We start from the raw sequence: 19407 nt of genomic DNA, 5'->3' as shown, positions 1-19407 counted from the left end.
TGCGTCCTCTCCGTTCAACAGAATCCCGCTACGCTGAGAGTCCATAAATATTGTAATATAGGTAGAAACTGGATCTTTGCCTGATATATGTCTAGCCCCCCATAATTCGATCCCTGCTCCTGGATGAAAAACTGGACATTTTGATCAATGTAGGAAACCCCCTCCCCGAACGCCCCGGACAGAGGGTGAAAAGAAAGAGGATGTATAGTCAGCCTACAATAGCACCAACCATAGATATGTACCAACTAGCTAACCTAGTGAACTAGACCAAATTCTTGCTTTGCAAAGTTTGCTTGCCAGGCTACCAACTAGTGAGAAAAGCAATATTTGATCTTCTTTTTCTGCAGCGGTTTTACCACTTTTCCCTGCTCCGCTGCTGATACAGCGCCTCTAAAGTGGTGCAATGCTGCAACTGCAGTTAAAATAACATCCATATAGCTGGGGGCAGAGTGAAATCAGGCTGGGGTGGCACAAAAATAGCTGGAGGCAGCACCACGCAAATTTGAACACAGGAAAATCACTGGTCTAGACCAGTGTTAACGATGCAGGAACAGGGTGTTGTGATTATTTTATGTACCTATTTCATTTATTCATTATGTACACTCAACAAAAATATAAACGCAACACCTTTGTTTCTGCTCCGATTTTTCATGAGATGGACTTAAAGATGTAAAATTCATTCCAGATACACAATATTACCATTTCCCTCAAACATTTTTCACAAATCAGTCTAAATGTGTGATATTGAGCACTTCTGCTTTGCTGAGATAATCCATCCCTCCTCACAGGTGTGCCACATCAAGATGCTGATCCGACATCTTGAGTAGTGCACAGGTGTGCCTTATACTGCCCACAATAAAAGGCCACCCTGGAATGTGCCGTTTGTCTCACAGCAAAATGCCACAGATGCCACAAGCTTTGAGGGAGCGTGCAGTTGGCATGCTGACAGCAGGAATGTCAACCAGATCTGTTGCTCATGCATTGAATGTTCATTTCTCCACCATAAGCCGTCTCCAAAGGCGTTTCAGAGAATATGGCAGTACATCCAACCGGCCTCACAACCGCAGACCACGTGTACACCAGCCCAGGACCTCCACATCCAGCAGGTTCACCTCCAAGATTGTCTGAGACCAGCCGCTCAGACAGCTGCTGAAACAATTGGTTTGCATAACCAAACAATTTCTGTACAAACTGTCAGAAACCGTCTCAGGGAAGCTCAACTGCATGCTCGTCGTCCTCATCGGGGTCTTGACCTGACTCCATCTCGTCGCCTTAGCAGACTTGAGTGGGCAAATGCTCACATTCGATGGCATCTGGCACGTTGGAGAGGTGTTCTCTTCACGGATGAATCTCGGTTTACATTGTTCAGGGCAGATGGCAGATAGCGTGTGTGGCGTTGTGTGGGTGAGCGCTTTGCTGATGTCAATGTTGTGGATCCAGTGGCCCATGGTGGTGGTGGGGTTATGGTATGGGCAGGCATCTGTTATGGACGAAGGACACAGGAGCCTTTTATTGATGGCATTTTGAATGCACAGAGATACCGTGATGAGATCCTGAGGGCCATTGTTGTGCCGTACACCCATGAACATCACCTCATGTTTCAGCAAGATAATGCACGGCCCCATGTTGCAAGGATCTGTACGCAATTCTTGGAAGCTGAAAATGTCCCAGTTCTTGCATGGCCAGCATACTCACCGGACATGTCACCTGTTGAGCATGTTTGGGATGTGCTTGACCGGCGTATACGACAGCGTGTACCAGTTCCCACTATTATCCAACAACTTCGCACAGCCATTGAAGAGGAGTGGACCAACATTACACAGGCCACAATTGACAATCTGATAAACTCTATGCAAAGAAGATGTGTTGCACTGCATGAAGCAATTGGTGGTCACACCAGATACTGACCGGTTCTGAGTCCCCAGACCCCCAATAAAGCAAAAAACTGCACATGCCAGGGTGGCCTTTTATTGTGGGCAGTATAAGGTACACCTGTGCACTACTCATGATGTCAGATCAGCATCTTGATGTGGCACACCTGTGAGGTGGGATGGAATATCTCAGCAAAGCACAGGTGCTCACTATCACACATTTAGACTGATTTGTGAACAATGTTTGAGAGAAATGGTAATATTGTGTATCTGGAATGAATTTTAGATCTTTAAAGAGCAAGTCAACCCCTACAAGAAACTTACATCACTCCCACTTCATGTTTGAAAAATGCAACAAATGCTGTTGCTTGGCAGACCGAGAGGGCGGAGCCACTAACAAATACACACACAGGCTCACAATGGCATTGTGACATCATAATGTACCAGATGACATCATAGCATACCTCTTAGCCAATAGCAGTGGCAGATTTAAATTCAAATACAGTGCAGAATTTTTCCCTGACGACAGCGCAACACTGACAGTTTTAGGCAGAATATTTGAATTTTAACCAAGATGCACTGAACTGCCAAATTATTGACTACACGTGTCTGTAGCACGATTAGACACTCCTTTATATAGTTTATCAGCAAAAAAAAATGTGATTTGGGGGTGACTTGCTCTTTAAGTCCATCTCGTGAAAAGTTGGAGCAGAAAAAAAGGTGTTGCGTTTATATTTTTGTTGAGTGTACATGGTCTGTTTTGGGAAACTTAAAATGAAAATGGGTTCTATAGTGGAAAAACACCAGCCTTGTATTTTTGACAGCATGCATCCTCTTAGCACTAGAACTCCTAGAATTCTAACTTCACTGGAATTCCCAGTAACAGTCAATTTGACGGCTGTCATTTTGGCCATTTAATGCAGGCTGACAATGATGTTGTGGAGTGAAACGGTTCAAGTGCCCTATTGATTAACTCTATGGAATGTGTGAACCTAATAATATGGTAAGAAAATATCATTTCCAAACTTTGAAAAGATGTCCCTCTATTGTTCGCTGGGTGATCGACAAGGCCTCTTTCCGCGGGTGGGAGCGGGGGGGTCGGAGATCGTCTTCCACGTTGCTGTCAAGAGTCCCAGCTGCTTCCCACTGACCAGTTTTCATCAGCTTTCAGCTTTCCCCTCTCTGCTTGAATCAGTGTCATTTCTAATGCTTGTTTCACTGAGAACAATCTTCTAAAAGCCGTTTTAGGAGTTATTTCACACGGAGTTTGAACGGAGAGTGAGCGTGCACAAGCTGGAAAGTTGGTTGCTTAGCAATGGTGATGCTGTTCGTCATGCACGGGCAAACTTTACCATGTAAACAACTGAGCCGTCAGGCTGACTGCTTGTGGGAGACAAAGACAAAATCAATGTTTCTTTTTTAATACATTATTTCATGGAAATTATAACGTAAAAATAATTGACACACAAAAATAGGAAAAGTCAGGACAACATGAACACCATCTAACTAAGTTATTACATGTCACAATATGAAAACAGTAAAAATGCCTTAAGGGTTCTTGTGTTCAAAGCAGTTACGCCATAGCTCCACCCCCACTTCTAACCTAACATTTGACCCCAGGTCAAAGGAGGACAGGACAGATAAAATGTAACACTATTACAGTTGTGAATCAGCTGAAAATCTCTGAATGAGTTCTGTTAGCTCAAATGGACCTGAAGGGATTATTTGGGCCATTTTTTAAGTGTAGATGTTGCAAGTTTTTATTACCTAATGCTTTTTAAATTTATAGATAGGTTTGTTTTTTTATTGAAGATTTGCTTTGTGGGCTTCAGGACTGCTTAGCTATATGTTTATTTATTTCTGCCACTTTAAAACATCTTCCATCTCCAAAAAGACTGGTTTATGCAACATTGTTTAACCCTTTACACTGATGTCCATTTCATTAACTCATTAACTGCCAGCCGTTTCCTGATCAGAAAAGCCTCTTGCTCGTAGCGTTTTTCAGCGTTTTCACTGTTTTTTGAAGAGTCACAGAATGTTGCACGCTAGAATGATGTCTACACCAAAACTACCAAAACAAAGTCGAGACTCACTTCTTACATCAGGAAGAATCTGTGCGTTTCGAGCGTTATCCGTTCTTTCATAATCCATTGTCAAATTGTGAGCGGTAGAAGCTTTTCCGGTTCTCGCCTCACTTTTTTTACAGCAGCGGCCCAGAACGATCTCCTAACACATGGATTTTCTGCTTCCTGATCACGTGACGTGTGATGTATGCGACTGAAGATCAGCTTTAGAGCTGGGATGTTTGTTCTCACGGTGCGGGGGCTCGTTCCAACGCCCACCCATTAAAATAATGCAAATGACGACCTTAGCAGTGGCAGTAAATGAGTTAACTATCTAAAGCTGGGCGGACACTGTGCGACTTTTTCACTTGTATTACTCAGCTTCAGCTCAAACTGTACGACTTCCTCGCAGGGCAGATCTCACGAGTCATGTGCTCACACTGCACGACCCAGTTCTCTGATGCGACCCGACTGCTCACACTGTACGTTTGGTAGCAACACGTCGGACCTAAAAATATGCTAAAAATAGCTGTTTTTACACAACATATCAGACTTTTTTTGTATTGCCTGTTGTCCTTCGGGAGCGCTGCAGGAGGACACAGGGATTTATGGGGTTGGATGAGGAAAAAGAAATAAAGAAAGTAAATATGTTTTGTGATCTGTTTAATTTGACATGAACACGACAAACAAGCTTTCATCACAATCTTTGTGAGTAAAAAAACATGTAGAAATAAAAACGAACAACGTGTGTTATTTGGGAAATAGCGGGTGAGCGGTGTTGATGCAGGATTGCGCATGCGCCTTGAGCGGTTCTGGTACTTTTTGGGTCGCAGCTGCTCGCAGCGCCGCTTCAACAGTGCGATACCCTCACGAGGGACGAGCAACATTTCTAACACGCCAGAAGTTTGTGCGAGCTCACGATTGCTGATCGGTAGCTGGTCACGTGGTGTTAATCGCCTCTTGCAACCCCCTCTACACTACACGACAGCTCGGCGCAAAACTCGCCCCGATCTCGTGGATTCTCGCACGAGTGGAAAATCGGCTAAAAAAAGTGAAAAAGTCGCACAGTGTACACCCGGCTTTAAGCTCATCAGTCCTGACAATGTATGTATCCTTATAGAGGCTGTTTGTGAAGCTACAACAGGAAATATAATAATTATTTGATCGTTTTTACCAGTGGCGGCTTGTCCATAGATGGGGCTAGATTGCTGCGCCACCAGTCTCACAGAAAAAGGAGAAAGATATAAATCACAAAATATAAGAAACAACATGAATATTAAACTCAACAATCTATACATCATACAGTCTATAAGTGCTGTGTATAATCTGCATTTAAGTGTAGTTTTACCACAATGGGCACACCAATCTTTAACTTCTCCATGAGCTCCGCAACGGAGAAGAAGAGTGTCGGAAAGGTTTTCACATTCAAACTTCTGTTCAGGCAATGGAGTGTTGCAAAGCTATTCCCCACCAGGACAACAGAGGTCATAGCGTTTTTCTGTGGTATCCAGCCACCATACCACTCGTGTCCGGTCCACGATAGTGTATTTACTAATGTGTTTATATATTTCAGAGACTATAACACAGACAATTTTGTCCTTCATTCTTATCCACCTCCTCATTCGGTCACCACCTCTAAACCCACGTTTCCCGTTGTTTCCATACTCGTTCACTCACGGGTGAATAAATGTTTATATTTTCTGAATTTTTTCTGTTCAGGGTTTGCCGCTAAATATCTTTTTACTTTTTATAGGGGCAACAGCAGTCCTGGTGATGAATTTACAGGAGACGGCTTCCTGAGCAATCACAAGCCTGCGGTCTCCGTCACTTGGGACTGATGTTAAAAATTTTGGGCACATCTCTGTCACCCTCTGGGAGCCCGTCTGAGAGCCCTTGCGCCGATGCATAATGGCGTTGTTTGTCTCCATGCAGACGGAGAAGTATAAGTCAGGCTTTACGCCGTATCTGGCACATGCGCGCTAGATCCCCCTCCAATACAAAAGAATAGGAAAGCCTTTGGGCGCAGAGATATTGCAATCGCAAAAACATGGCAGAAGACTGGCAGGGGAGTCTCAGGACAGAACCGGAAATTCTCCACAGTTCATCGTCCGTTTTTGTTGTAGAGCAGCTGAGTACACCTCATGAAGTGTTTTTATTATGAAGAACCAGAAAATGATGGAATGTGGCATTAGATACTTATAAACATGCCAGCAGGTAAAAAAAGTGGATTTTTGAACTATAGCACGGATTATTAAGACTATGAACCAACAAGGGTAAGACTGAATTTACACTTTTGACTTTGTGAAATGAGCTTTGTTCGTTTTGCTTCTGAGTTTGCATATATTGATGAATATTAAGCATGTTTTTGGAATAACTTAGTTGCTTGTAGTCCGTTGTGTAGTAACCCCGCCCACTGTGGAACAGGCAGTAGGCGAGGTGCGTTGTGGTTAGCCTGTTTTCAGTTGTTCTATTTTGGTGTGTTTTCGGTTGTTTTTTGAGGGGTTCCGTTACTAGGGTTGTGTCGGTTTTTGTTAATCTCTTGTTTAATGTCCTGATGGTGATATTTTTGGTAGGTGTTAATTTTGTATCGTGAGTAGCGGTTCCATCTCAAGGAATGGGATCGCCGTGCTGTCTGGCTACTCATTTAAGAAGTTCACTGTAATTGCTAGTTCCAGTGTTCTTTCTCTTGCTGGGTGGTAGCTGTTAGCATTTTGCCCCACCTATTGTGTTGGGATGGCAGCTGTTACTGTGTTAATATTGAAAAGTTGGTGCGTTTCTCATATGCGTCTAATGCACCTTCCCACAATGGGGCATGCAAATCTCGCGGCAGGCATGTTCTTATCAGCACAACATCTGTTAAAATGCGCCCCACCGAAAAAAAAATCACCAGCTGCCACTGGTTCTTACACAGGAACACTGAAAAGGTGAAACTATAACTTTTGTTTTCAGTGCAAACTGCAGCAATTCTACATGTACACAAAGAACCCATATGAACCAAATCTAAATGAACGATATAGCACTGGACTGTTTTTTGGCAAGAGTCTGGCAATATATTATATAGTACAACACAGGAATGACAATATATTACAATACTAAAATCCAGACAATATTTGCAGTTTTTAAAGACTGAGTTTAAGGAAAACTCTGTAAAAGTGGTAAAAAGTGCTGCCATTTAGCAGTCGGAGTTGGAGTTGCAATACACAAAAGAAATGCAATAAATGTTTCCTTTACCAGTTCTCAATAAAAATCAGTACACTGCTGCTCAACAAGTTTCAACACTTAGCACTACTTTTAATTATGAATTCAGTATCATAACGAGAAATATTGCACTTTTACACTGTATCATTTTTTATTCACATCCCTAGATCTCACCATGCTCTTTTTACAAGACACATCATGCCTCCAAACCTCATTTAAACAGCTCTCAATACATCTGTCCATGCTTGAATGGCCTCTTTAAATGCAAATGAGCAGAACGACACCCAGCATTTTACACAGTTCACAAACATCATCATTTTTATTTTTTTAAATGCACATTTTGAATCCTCACAATAACCAGCAGCTTTACTGACTGTAATACATTTATGGTTTGCACATGGCTTGTAATGTGCAACAGCAGAGTTCACCAGATTTCCATCGAACATCTTGTTTCATTCAAACAGCATTGCTAAATACAAATACACACAGCTTGAATTGAAATACTCTGAGAGCCCTGTGTGAGGTTACATACAGGGACACATGACAGTTGTATGCATTACACATATACACACACAGCTGCTTTGTTTTTAATTGCTGCAGTGATGAATTAGCATAGTTTTTGTTCTTGGAAAAACGTGTTACTCGAAGAAGAGTCGAGTAAGTTCAAGCATTATTAATGAAAGTGTGTGTGTGTGTTCGTGCGTGTGTGCGTGTGTGTGTGTGTTTGTTCAGACACACCAGTGGTTTGAGGAAAAATGGCCTTTTGAATGATTTGATGTGACAGCCCCTTCCCTCTGTGATTACAGCTGTTAATTTGTCTCATCTGTCAGGAAAGCTCGGGGGTTCATTTTTGTCCACTCGTGTATGAATCACCCCTGGGATGCAATGCAAATTAACACTTCCGTTTCTGCAAAGCAAGCATTTGCCTTCTGGTCAGCAGAAATGAAAGTCTACCTGAGACGTGAGGGGGAAGGAAAGTGAAGATGGGTGGAAAAACTGCTTTTCGGCAGCTTCCTGCTCCACAGTTTCTGTTTGTTTGCTTTTATCTGAGCTCCGTTTTCACAGCTGGAACTTTCTGCAAATTATAGCCATAGTATTTTCTTTCCTGCACACACCTGTTGCTTTAGGGCAGGGCTATTCAATTCTAGGCCTGAAGGGCTGGTATCCAGCACATTTTGGTTTTAAACCGGCTTCAACACACCTGATTTCAATCAGCAGGTGATTAACAGGCTTCTGCAGAGTCTGATGAGCTGCTGCATAGGTGATTCAACCACTGAATCTAGTGTGTTGGACCAGAGAAGCCCTTGAAACGCTGGAATTGAATGGCCCTGCTATAGAGGGTAACACTGAGAGAGTAGAACATATAAATATGCAAAGAAAGGAGGTGGAAATATCTGCATATGGGAGCTTAGGGTTCTTACTGACCTTTATTAGCCTTGACAAGGATTTCCCCACACAGCGAAAAAGTGTAACATATTTCCTTTAAAAAAAAAGTTCCCAAAGCCTGTAGTGTTCTGTCAGAACCTTCTGGGTCACACTGCTCTGATGGACGCGTTATGTTCAATTAAACGGCCGTGCTCACTCATCCAAGCTGTTGGCAAAGACGCAAGTAAAACAAATCAGAGAGCTTACTGCAAGCTGCTTAGCTGATTCCTGGTGGGAGCTGCATTACTAGCAGCTCTTTCACGCCTCGGGAGTAGTTTGATTAATTACAGCAGGAATAATTATTCATTGAAGAGCTGTAATGCACCACAAAGAGAACAGAAGTGTTACAACCTCAGTCCCGATCTGCTTTCCTTAGTTACTTCAAGTGATGGTGATTAGTTTTTGTATCTATGCAGAATGTTGCTCTCTGGCACCGTCACTGATTGAAGATCAATTGGACTTGTAGAGGAATTAGAGAGGATCCACTCGAGTCAGAACACACAGATGGGTTATTAAGTTTGGACGTGTCCAAGTGGTAGGCTTCATCTCATAAAAGCTGCTGGTAATAGGGTTGAGCATCGGTTGATTTTGAACGATTCCAATTCTGATTCTGATTCCTCATTTCGATTCCCGATTCCGATTGTTTCAAGACATGCCATGTTTTAAATGAGCCAGCTAACTACAGGTCCTACTTGATGAAATAATGATAAATGACCCGCACTTGCATAGCGCCTCTCAGAGTAAGGACTCCAAAGCGCTTTACACTACAGTGTATCATCCATCCATTCACATTCACACACTGATGGTGATGAGCTACGATGTAGCCACAGCTGCTCTGGGGCGCACTGACAGAGGATAATAATCTCAACTTCAACATGAATTTTAATTCTATGAACAACAGCATCACCTTCATTTAGACAAAAACATGTTTTGGAGAAAAAAAGAAAAAGACTTGAAGCACAACCAGTGTAGTGTGTTTGTTTCTGACCACAACCAAAGTCTGGAAGAAGCCTCTGGGATGAGAGGCTAAATGTCTCCAACATATCCAGAAACTTCCAGCTGTTTTCAGCTGAAACTCTCAGGATGATCATGTCCAGGATGACTGAGAACTACACCTCCATGCTGCAGCAGCATTCAGTCAGAACAGAACATGAAACTTAAATGTAGCTGCTGTCAGTAACAATCTAACAAATTTTAAACATTAAAACTCTCAACAGAAATAGTTCAAAAAGGAAATTAAAATGTTCACAACTTTGCGTGTCATTTATTTATTTATTGTGGCAGAAGCTGGTGTGGTCCACCACAAAGAAAGCTGCTCTAGCATGATGACTTTAACTATTCTACAGATTATTGTTCAGCCTTCTGATGCTCACGCTCACACACACACACACACACGAGTGTTGGTGAGCGGCTGCGTCTGACTGGTGACGCTCCGTATGTGTTTTTATTTCTGCAGTGAGACAAACTCACCTCACACCGTCCAGAGTTTGTTCTTTAAAGCTTCTATTAATTCCACCGTGTTGACATACACACACACACATATGTGTGTGTGTGTGTGTGTGTGTGTGTGTGTGTGTGTGTGTGTGTGTGTGTGTGTGTGTGTGTGTGTGTGTGTGTGTGTGTGTGTGTGTGTGTGTGTGTGTGTATACATATGTATATATATATATATATATGTATGTACAGTGGTGTGAAAAACTCGTTCCCCCCTTCCTGATTTCTTATTCTTTTGCATGTTTTTCACACAAAATGTTTCTGATCATCAAACACATTTAACCATTAGTCAAAGATAACACAAGTAAACACAAAATGCAGTTGTGAAATGATGGTTTTTATTATTTAGGGAGAGAACAAAGTCTAAACCTACATTGCCCTGCGTGTAAAAGTAATTGTCCCCTTGTTAAAAAATAACCCAACTTTGGTGTTTCACACCTGAGTTCAATTTCTGTAGCCACTCCCAAGCCTGATTACTGCCACACCTGTTCCAATCAAGAAATCACTTAAATATGAGTTGTCTGACACAGAGAAGTAGACCAAAAGCACATCAAAAGCTAGACATCATGCCAAGATCCAAAGAAATTCAAGAACAAATGAGATCAAAAATAATTGAGATCTATCAGTCTGGTAAAGTTATAAAGCCATTTCTAAAGCTTTGGGACTCCAGCGAACCACAGTGAAAGCCATTATCCACAAATGGCAACAACATGGAACAGTGGTGAACCTTCCCAGGAGTGGACGGCCGACCAAAATTACCCCAAGAGCGCAGAGACAACTCATCCGAGAGGTCACAAAAGACCCCAGGACAACTTCTAAAGAACTGCAGGCCTCACTTGTCTCAATTAAGGTCAGTGTTCACGACTCCACCATAAGAAAGAGACTGGGCAAAAAAGGCCTGCATGGCAGATTTCCAAGACACAAACCACTGTTAAGCAAAAAGAACATTAGGGTTCGTCTCAATTTTGCTAAGAAACATCTCAATGATTGCCAAGACTTTTGGGAAATTACCTTGTAGACTGATGAGACAAAAGTTGAACTTTTTGGAAGGCAAATGTCCCGTTACATCTGGCGTAGAAGTAACACAGCATTTCAGACTAAGAACATCATACCAACAGTAAAATATGGTGGTGATAGTGTGATGGTCTGGAGTTGTTTTGCTGCTTCAGGAACTGGAAGGCTTGCTGTGATAAATGGAACCATGAATTCTACTGTCTACCAAAACATCCTGAAGGAGAATGCCCGGCCATCTGTTCGTCAACTAAAGCGGAAGCGATCTTGGGGGCTGCAGCAGGACAATGACCCAAAACACACCAGCAAATCCACCTCTGAATGGCTGAAGAACAACAAAATGAAGACTTTGGAGTGGCCTAGTCAAAGTCCTGACCTGAATCCTATTGAGATGCTATGGCATGACCTTAAAAGGCGGTTCATGCTAGAAAACCCTCAAATAAAGCTGAATTACAACAATTTTGCAAAGATGAGTGGGCCAAAATTCCTCCAGAGTGCTGTAAAAGACTTGTAGCAAGTTATCGCAAATGCATGATTGCAGTTATTGCAATTGGCCCAGCCAATTAGGTTCAGGGGGCAATTACTTTTTCACACTCGGCAATGTACGTTTGGATTTTGTTCTCTCCCTAAATAATAAAAACCATAATTTCAAAACAGCTTTTTGTGTTTACTTGTGTCATCTTTGACTAATGGTTAAATGTGTTCACTAAAACCAATCATTTTAATTCAAACTAATTTTGTTTGTATTTCTCTTCGTTTTCAGGATCTGATGGCCAAAGTACGAGCCATGCTTGCCACCTCCAAAACCTTCCAGCCTCCCACTTCCTAAAGACGGTGTTGCTTTTTTGTAGCCATGACAACCTCTGCTGGTCAAAGACCGCTGTTCTCCAATTTCCTGGAGATTTATCTGGCCCACATTCATGTTTATCAACTGCATCTCTATCTGATTTATTGTTTGATTTTCCCACGAGCATCGGCAGACTCGGCTCTTCTGCAGTACGCCTCCTGCAGTCTGGAGCGACCTGAGTGAGCCGGAGCGGCGCTGTAGTGTGGGGTTTCACGCCTGACTGGAGCAGACAGCTCATTTGCTGGAAGATTTAGTCACAGTTGAGACTTAAATTTTTTAATTTAATTTTTTTTTTTGGGTGCAGCGAGAAACAGTTGAGAAAATCCACATTTGTTTTCTATTTTGCATCCTGTTTTATGATAAACTCGTAAAGATGTCAGTCATTTTTGCAGCCTTACCTTGAGCTGCAGTGAATTATCTCCTTCTGTGAAGGTTTATGTTTGGATCATCTGTTTCTTCCTGTCTTCTCTGCTACTGTTTCTCCCCCCAGATTTTTCATTCTCTCCATCATTTTATTATTCTACTAAAAGAGGATTTAGTTTTTATCCTGTGCCTCAGTTGTAGAGTGGCCTTCTCTTCCTGAAGTTTCATGCAGAACAAATTTGTAAGCAGTCAAAGTTTCAGTCATGGTTCATCTAAGCATTTTCTTAAAAATGTAAACAAATAAACAGTTTGTACTGTAAATACATGAAAAGTATGACTGTGTGATCATGTTTAGAGGCTTTTTCTCTGTTTTGTCCACCGGACCAGTATCTGTGTTGATAAAACAACTAAATTATCAGCTGAAAGTTGAGGCTTAAACTGACTTTTTACAACAAGTTCCTTCTTTTCTTTACAATCAACAATCCCAGCATTGGTGAAAATGAGCAGTCTGTCAGAAATGTAATTAAGTTGGAATATGGAAGGGTTTTTCTTACTTCAGCAACAAGAAAATGAGTAAATAAGTTTTTATAAAATGACCCCAGCTCTTTAAAGTAGTTGTAATTTTGCCAGTTAATAGCCATAAATGTCTCACACTGAAACCGAAAGTTTCAGAAAGCATTCAGAAGTTTTCCTATTGGTGAAAGTTCATTGTTTTGCAGCTTTTTGTAGTTTAGCTGGAGGAAAACTATTTAATTCCGAGCTTTGTTTTTGAGGCAATGACAGCCGACGGATGGAAATGATGGTTTCATTTTGGGAAAATAATTTTCACCTAATAGCTAACGAGCTGAGAGTTTAGAAGATGTCAGTTTTATCTAAAATCCTAAGAGTTGTTTTGAAACATCCTGAGGTTGGTGTGCCAGAAATCTGTGCACAAGTTCAATTGTTAATTTCCCATTTTTGTTCCCCTCAGTAAAGTTATTTAGATTGTCACTGCTGAAAAAACTTCAAATGAGATTAACAGTTTAGCTTTAAAAAAAATCAAAACATTATTACTTCAATAAAACGTCAATGACTGGGTGACTCACTCGGTTGTCTGTGTTGTCAAACATTTAAGATATTTGGCATTGACTTAAGCAATAATTGGATGTAAAGAATGAAATAATCTGGTGAATTGTTTATAAAACAGCCTGGCATCTTTGCTGATTGGACAGCATATTTTTTCTAACGTTTTGCACTTGTCTTCGGCTTAAAAACAGGAAAGCTGCAAGGCCAGATGGGATCAGCCCATCAACATACATATATGGACAATGGGTTTCCATAGGCTTCAATAAGTTTTTGTGCTAAAATGGGAGGTGGCCACCACCGCCATTTTGACCGTGTCACAGGTTCCGTCAAGCCCAGACGATTCCACAAAAGGGAAGAGAGGTGGAGCTGAGGGTGGGGCTGTAAGGCTTGGATCAACTGATGACACCTGGTCGAACTAGCTACAAGCTAACCCAAAGCTAATGCGGAGGTGGGAGCTAAGCTACCGGAGGTAGCAACCTAGCTACAACCGGAGTTAACTGTGCACAACACCAGAGCTTTTGAGTCAAGGATACGCCGGGCTGACTGCTGGGTAAAACCGGGTGGAACACAGAGGTCTCTGAGACCTCCACAAGCCGGCAGCCGCACAGCAGACGAGCGCCGCTGCGATCTGAGATGCGCAGAGCTGCTGCTGGGGAGAACCGGATGGAACGGTTTCCATCCCAGAGCTCCACAAGCCGGCAGCCCGCGCAGCAAACAGAAGCCGCGATCAGACAGATGCGCCGAGCTGCGGGGAGGGGAGAAACGGGTGGAAAACATCGGTCTCCCGAGAGCTCCACCAAGATGTTATATTTCAACTTCTCTAAAGTGCAGCATTATGTTAAATGCACTGGGTTTTACCCTATTACATTTAAATTTCATGGTTAAACAGTACATGTTAAAATCTAAGCTCAGCTCGGCAGTGACCTAAAATACATAAATATAATTTTACTTACCGAAAAAATGCAGTGGAGACTCCTTGGACGCTCTATTAGTGCAATTAATGCCACAGCAAGTCATTTTGTCCAACAATTGCACTAAAAATATCCAAAAAGGAATACACACACAAAGAGACTCAAAATCCTGGAACAGTTTCCAAGCCAGACCGAGGCTCTACTGAGGCCTTTCCACAGAGCTAGCTCTGTGGTCACGTGGGTCGGATGCTCATTATACAGAATTTTAGACTTTTAATACACTTAAACAGAAGAGTGAGAAAAAAATTCACCCCCCTCAGATTTGTCATGAGTGTAAACTAGATAATTTAACCCTTACCTCACATTAGAGCATTTTTTTGTGCTGACACGTGTATTTTTGTGAATAACTTTGGCTATGTTAATGCAATTTATCTAATTTTTATGGAGGATGTGTATTTTGGAAGGAATTACAAAAAAAAGTTTGAAAAAATATTCAACCTACTTTATTAAAACGTGGAAATCATTTTGTACAGTTAAGCACATTGAAGCATTTTTTGTGCCATTGACTTTCATGTAAATCATATATTTTTAATTAGCATAAATATTGGCATAATTTTAAAAAATTATGATTGTGCCCGTGTTTACATTCTCATCACAAATGTAAGAAGCAGTTTTTACCGTTTTTCACTACATGGCATACTTTCTCCATATATAGCAGGGCAATGGCTGACCCAGCATTTCAACTGAATGATTTAGCTGTATTTCTTTACCTCTGACTGCCCATTATAATACATATTTTGCAAAAAAAAAATGGTTTGTGTGTTATTTAGAGATGCCATACAATAGTTTGCATGTGTGTGTTCTGAATGTTTGGTAATTGTGCTTTTTCAGTGTTCTTTCAAAAAATAAGCCTGACTGAATGTACAAAATTAGCTTATTCTGCAAAATAGCATTTTGACATGTGTCCCTTTGTGTGTGATTGTGCAGGCATGCGTGTATGTAGGTATCAAAGCACTTTACAGGACCTGTGGGCTTGCCGCTGATATCTCCAGGGACTCTGCCGGCTGCTGGTTGTGGCCCCCCGGGGCGATCCTCTGTGCCTCTCGAGGGGGGCGGGGGCCTTTCTGGTTGCAGTCTCCTTGGGGTTCCTGCATTCTGGGGCAACGCCTGGATCTCTGGGACTTGGAGCTCCCCCCGTCTCCTGAGCATCTTTGGGGGGCGGATCTGTGGTCCCTCACACTCTCTGTTGGGTGCTCCTATAGAGAAACCTTAAATAAACAAGCGAGTGTACACACACAGGTGCCCACATGGTGCTCTCAAAAGTATGGGCTTGGGCACGTTCAACACATGTCTTAAGACTATGGGGGCACAATGCGTTGTGATTTATTATTGTGATTCTTCAGTTAAGCAATGTTGATTTTATATATATATATATATATATATATATATATATATATACATATATATATTGTTTTTTTTGTTTTTTTTTTCATCAAGTTGACGCAGTGATAGGTAGATCTTGTTGTATTGTTGTTGTGTCCCTTTTTTGTGTCCTTTTGTTTTTTTTTTTTTTTGTCTGTTTCTGCAGGTCTAGAAGCAGACTCTTGTTCATTGTTTATTTTTGTGGACCCCCCCCCCCCACCCCCCTCCTCCTCTCTCCCCACCTTTTCTCTTCCTTTCTCTTTCACCTCTGTCTCCGTGTCTGGTCGGAATTACAAAGCATTCAACAACAATAACAATAAAGTTTTAAGTATCAGGCGTGACATTAAAAGCAAACACTTTGATGCTCCACCTGAGAATAAATCTGTAAGGCTTGTCACCAGCATTCAGACATCAATTCTGCTTGCTTCACAGCCAGACAGGACACGGTAAAAAAAAATAAAATAAAAAAGGAGTCACTACTGCATTTTTACACTGTGCGACTTTTTCACTTTTTTGAGCTGATTTTCCAGTCGTGCGAGAATCCACGACATCGGGGTGAGTTTTGCGCCGAGCGGTCGTGTAGTGTACAGGGGGTTACGAGAGGCGATTAACACCACTTGACCAGCTGCTGATCAGCAGTCGTGAGGTCGCACGGACTTCTGGCGTGTTTAAAATTTCACTCGTCCCTCGTGAGGGTATCGCACTGTTGAAGCGGCGCTGCGAGCAGCTGCGACCCAAAAAGTATCAGAACCACTCACGGCGCATGCTCAATCATGCATCAACACCGCTCGCTCGCTATTTCCCTAATAATACACACTGTTCGTTTTTGTTTCTACACGTTTTTTACTCACAAAGATTGTCAAGAAAGCATGTTTGTCGTGTTCATGTCAAATTAAACTGATCACAAAACACAGATTTACTTTCTTTATTTCGTTTTACTCATCCAACCCCCATAAATCCCTGTGTGTCCTCCTGCAGCACTCCCAAAGGACAACAGGCAAGACAAGAAAAAAAAAGTCTGACGTGTTGAGTAAAAACTGCTATTTTTAGCATATTTTTAGGGCCGACGTGTTGCTACCGTCCAGTGTGAGCAGTCAGGTCGCATGCGAGAACTGGGCCGTGCAGTGTGAGCGCATGACTCGTGAGATCTGCTCTGCGAGGAAGTCGTACAGTTTGAGCTGAAGCTGAGTGCTACGAGTGAAAAAGTCGCACAGTGTATGCCCGGCTTAAGATAGAACACAGCCTTGGCTCAGTGAGCTGTTGATTATAGTCAACAGAGATGGACTGATAGAGGCAAGGGACCCGACTAAAACAGAGGGAGTTAAAATATCTGATGAGCATGATGAGAGTTTCATCTGACTGATTATTGAGGCAATTGAGGTATATTTAGTGTAATTGGGGAGAGGGAGGTGAAAGACTCGGAGCACTGAGGGGCCTCCCCTCCTGGGGGGGTGGGGGGGGGGTGGGGCTGGTGGTATGCTGGATCTCAGATTCAACACCTTGTTTGCAAAAAAGTGAAGAAATCTGTTACAGTCATCAGCTGAAGATAGCTGAGCCTGCTGCGGAGGAGAAGACACGATGCTGGAGATGGTATCAAACAAAACCTTAGGATTATTCTTATTTTGGCATATGAGGTTGCTGAAGAAAGAAGACCTGGCATTTTCTACAGCTTCGTTGTATGACTCGAGAAGTTCTTTAAAATATTTGCGATGAACAACCAAACCTGTCCTCTTCCACCGTTGTTCCGCTTTTCTATAGGAGCGTCTAAGTTCGAGAATCTGGTTGTTCAGCCAGGGTGAACTAGAGGCACTGGAACTGCGGCTGGTTTTGTAAGGGGCGACCTGATCTAGAATTTTGAGGCAGTGATCATTAAATGAGCTAGTAAGGAGCTCTACGTCATCAGAGGAAGGAGGTACAAAGTCAAAGAGGGAGGAGAAATTTAAAATGGTAGAACTGTTGATAATACGTCTTTGCTTAGCAGAGACTGGTAAAAGAGATTCAGAATTTAGGTTAATATGAAAAGAAACTGACTTATGGTCACTGAACACAACATCATGTATCTGCAGCTTATCAACAAGAAGTCCGTAGGAAAAGACCAGATCCAGGGTGTGGCCTGCACTGTGAGTGGGACCAGACATGTGTTGAGAGAAGTTAAAAGAGTTCATCATGTTTAGGAACTCCCTAGTGGAGCTGTTAGATAGATCCTCAGCATGGATGTTGAAATCTCCAACAATGATTATCCTGTCTAGTTTAATAGTTGAAGATAGGAGGTCCTGAAAGTCAGACAGGAAGGATGAAGTAGATCCAGGTGGGCGATAGACCAGAATTCCATAAACTGGTTGAACTCGACCAATTTTAATCATGATCATCTCGAATGAGCTGTAGGAGTTTGAGGATATAATTTGGCACGAAAAGTGTTTCTGAAAGATAACAGCTGTTCCTCCACTGCGGCCTGTGGTCCGTGGAGCAGAGAAGAAAGAGCAGTCTTGAGGACAGAGTTCACGGAGATGAGTGGCGTCATTTTCGCGCTGCCACGACCCAGAAATCCACAAAAAGTTTAATTTTTTGGTGCGGAACAGATCGTTGAGGATGTGAGACTTGTTGGCGATGGAGCACGCGTTAATTAGCATAATTTTCGTGGAGGAATCTGGTGATGTGTGTACCGCGGGCTCCATAATGGCGGGCGGCTGGCGGGCTAAGCTACGTAGTGACTCCAGGTTACGCCCGCGGAGGTTCTTTGTCTCCCACGCCTTCAGGTAGCGTCCTGCATCAGGGGCACCAATGAGCAGCGAGATCAGCCCAACTCCGTTTAGTTTCTGTTGGACCCGCCACATCACAGCCACGGAGCAGCGATCAGGTAGAGCTTTGCCTCTCAGGATCTTTTGAAGCTGAAAGAAGAAGCCGGCTCTCTTTCCCGTTTCCTCTTCCATGGCCTCCGGGGCAGCGGCAGGCCGACAGGTAACAGAGGGCTGAGACCTGGGTTTCCAGAGGCGGTGGGAAAGCGTGTCCGGTATCGCGATCTAGAGGTTGATCATCGCGGACCTGATCGACAATAGTAAGTCTCGATCATATGTTAGCAGGGACTCCGCACCAGATAAAGAAGAAACAATAAAAAACACCAAATAACCAAAAAAGATCAGGAGCCTAGCAAACGGACAACCACTCATGGGCGCCATCTTGCTAGTGTTAGTTTACTATCAGGTAAAGTTGATGGAGAAAGAAAGGGAATGTTTACTGTCATCTCACACTAAACACTAACAGGAACATTACTCTGCCCTGAATATGCTTAATACGTAGCTTCAGATTAAAAATTATGTGGTTCAAGACAAATATATATGTTGACTAGTGCGTGTCACGAGTGTGCACGTGTGCGCGCGTGTGTGTGTTAAACCCCGGATCTTCTTCAGTCCTTAATCCGCCCCTGGGGGAGGCAGGATGCTCTGACCAAGACAGGAAGAGACTCAAGCTAGATAAGTAAGCTAGCTTGGTTCTGGGCTGCCCACTGGATTCTGTAGAGGATGTGTGTGAATGGAGATGTTGGTGAAGCTGACCTCCATATTGGAAAACCCCTCCCACCCACTCTATTCTACTGTGGACACCATGGACAACTCCTTCAGTGGCAGACTAGACACCCAAGATGCAAAACAGAATGTTACCATAGGTCATTCATCCTGTAGCTGATGTTGAAATGTTTGTGTTGGTTGCCATGACAACACCAGCAGCGTATCTGAGATCGTTAT

General features: G+C 42.6%; 1 protein-coding gene across 1 annotated transcript in view; it reads left to right on the top strand.

The window, feature by feature from the left end:
• Positions 1-12180, top strand: part of sfswap (splicing factor SWAP) — an 82931-nt gene extending 70751 nt beyond the window's left edge. The window contains exon 19 of the mRNA XM_054744881.2: positions 11823-12180. Coding sequence (XP_054600856.2) covers positions 11823-11888 — 66 coding nt within the window. The 3' untranslated portion in view covers positions 11889-12180. The remainder of the gene's footprint in view (positions 1-11822) is intronic.
• The last annotated feature ends 7227 nt before the right edge of the window (positions 12181-19407 follow it).

This window comes from Nothobranchius furzeri, chromosome 6 (genome assembly GCF_043380555.1).
Source record: "Nothobranchius furzeri strain GRZ-AD chromosome 6, NfurGRZ-RIMD1, whole genome shotgun sequence".
Taxonomy (NCBI): domain Eukaryota; kingdom Metazoa; phylum Chordata; class Actinopteri; order Cyprinodontiformes; family Nothobranchiidae; genus Nothobranchius; species Nothobranchius furzeri.
Note: the sequence above shows the minus strand (reverse complement) of the source record. Positions and strands in the feature narration are given on the sequence as shown.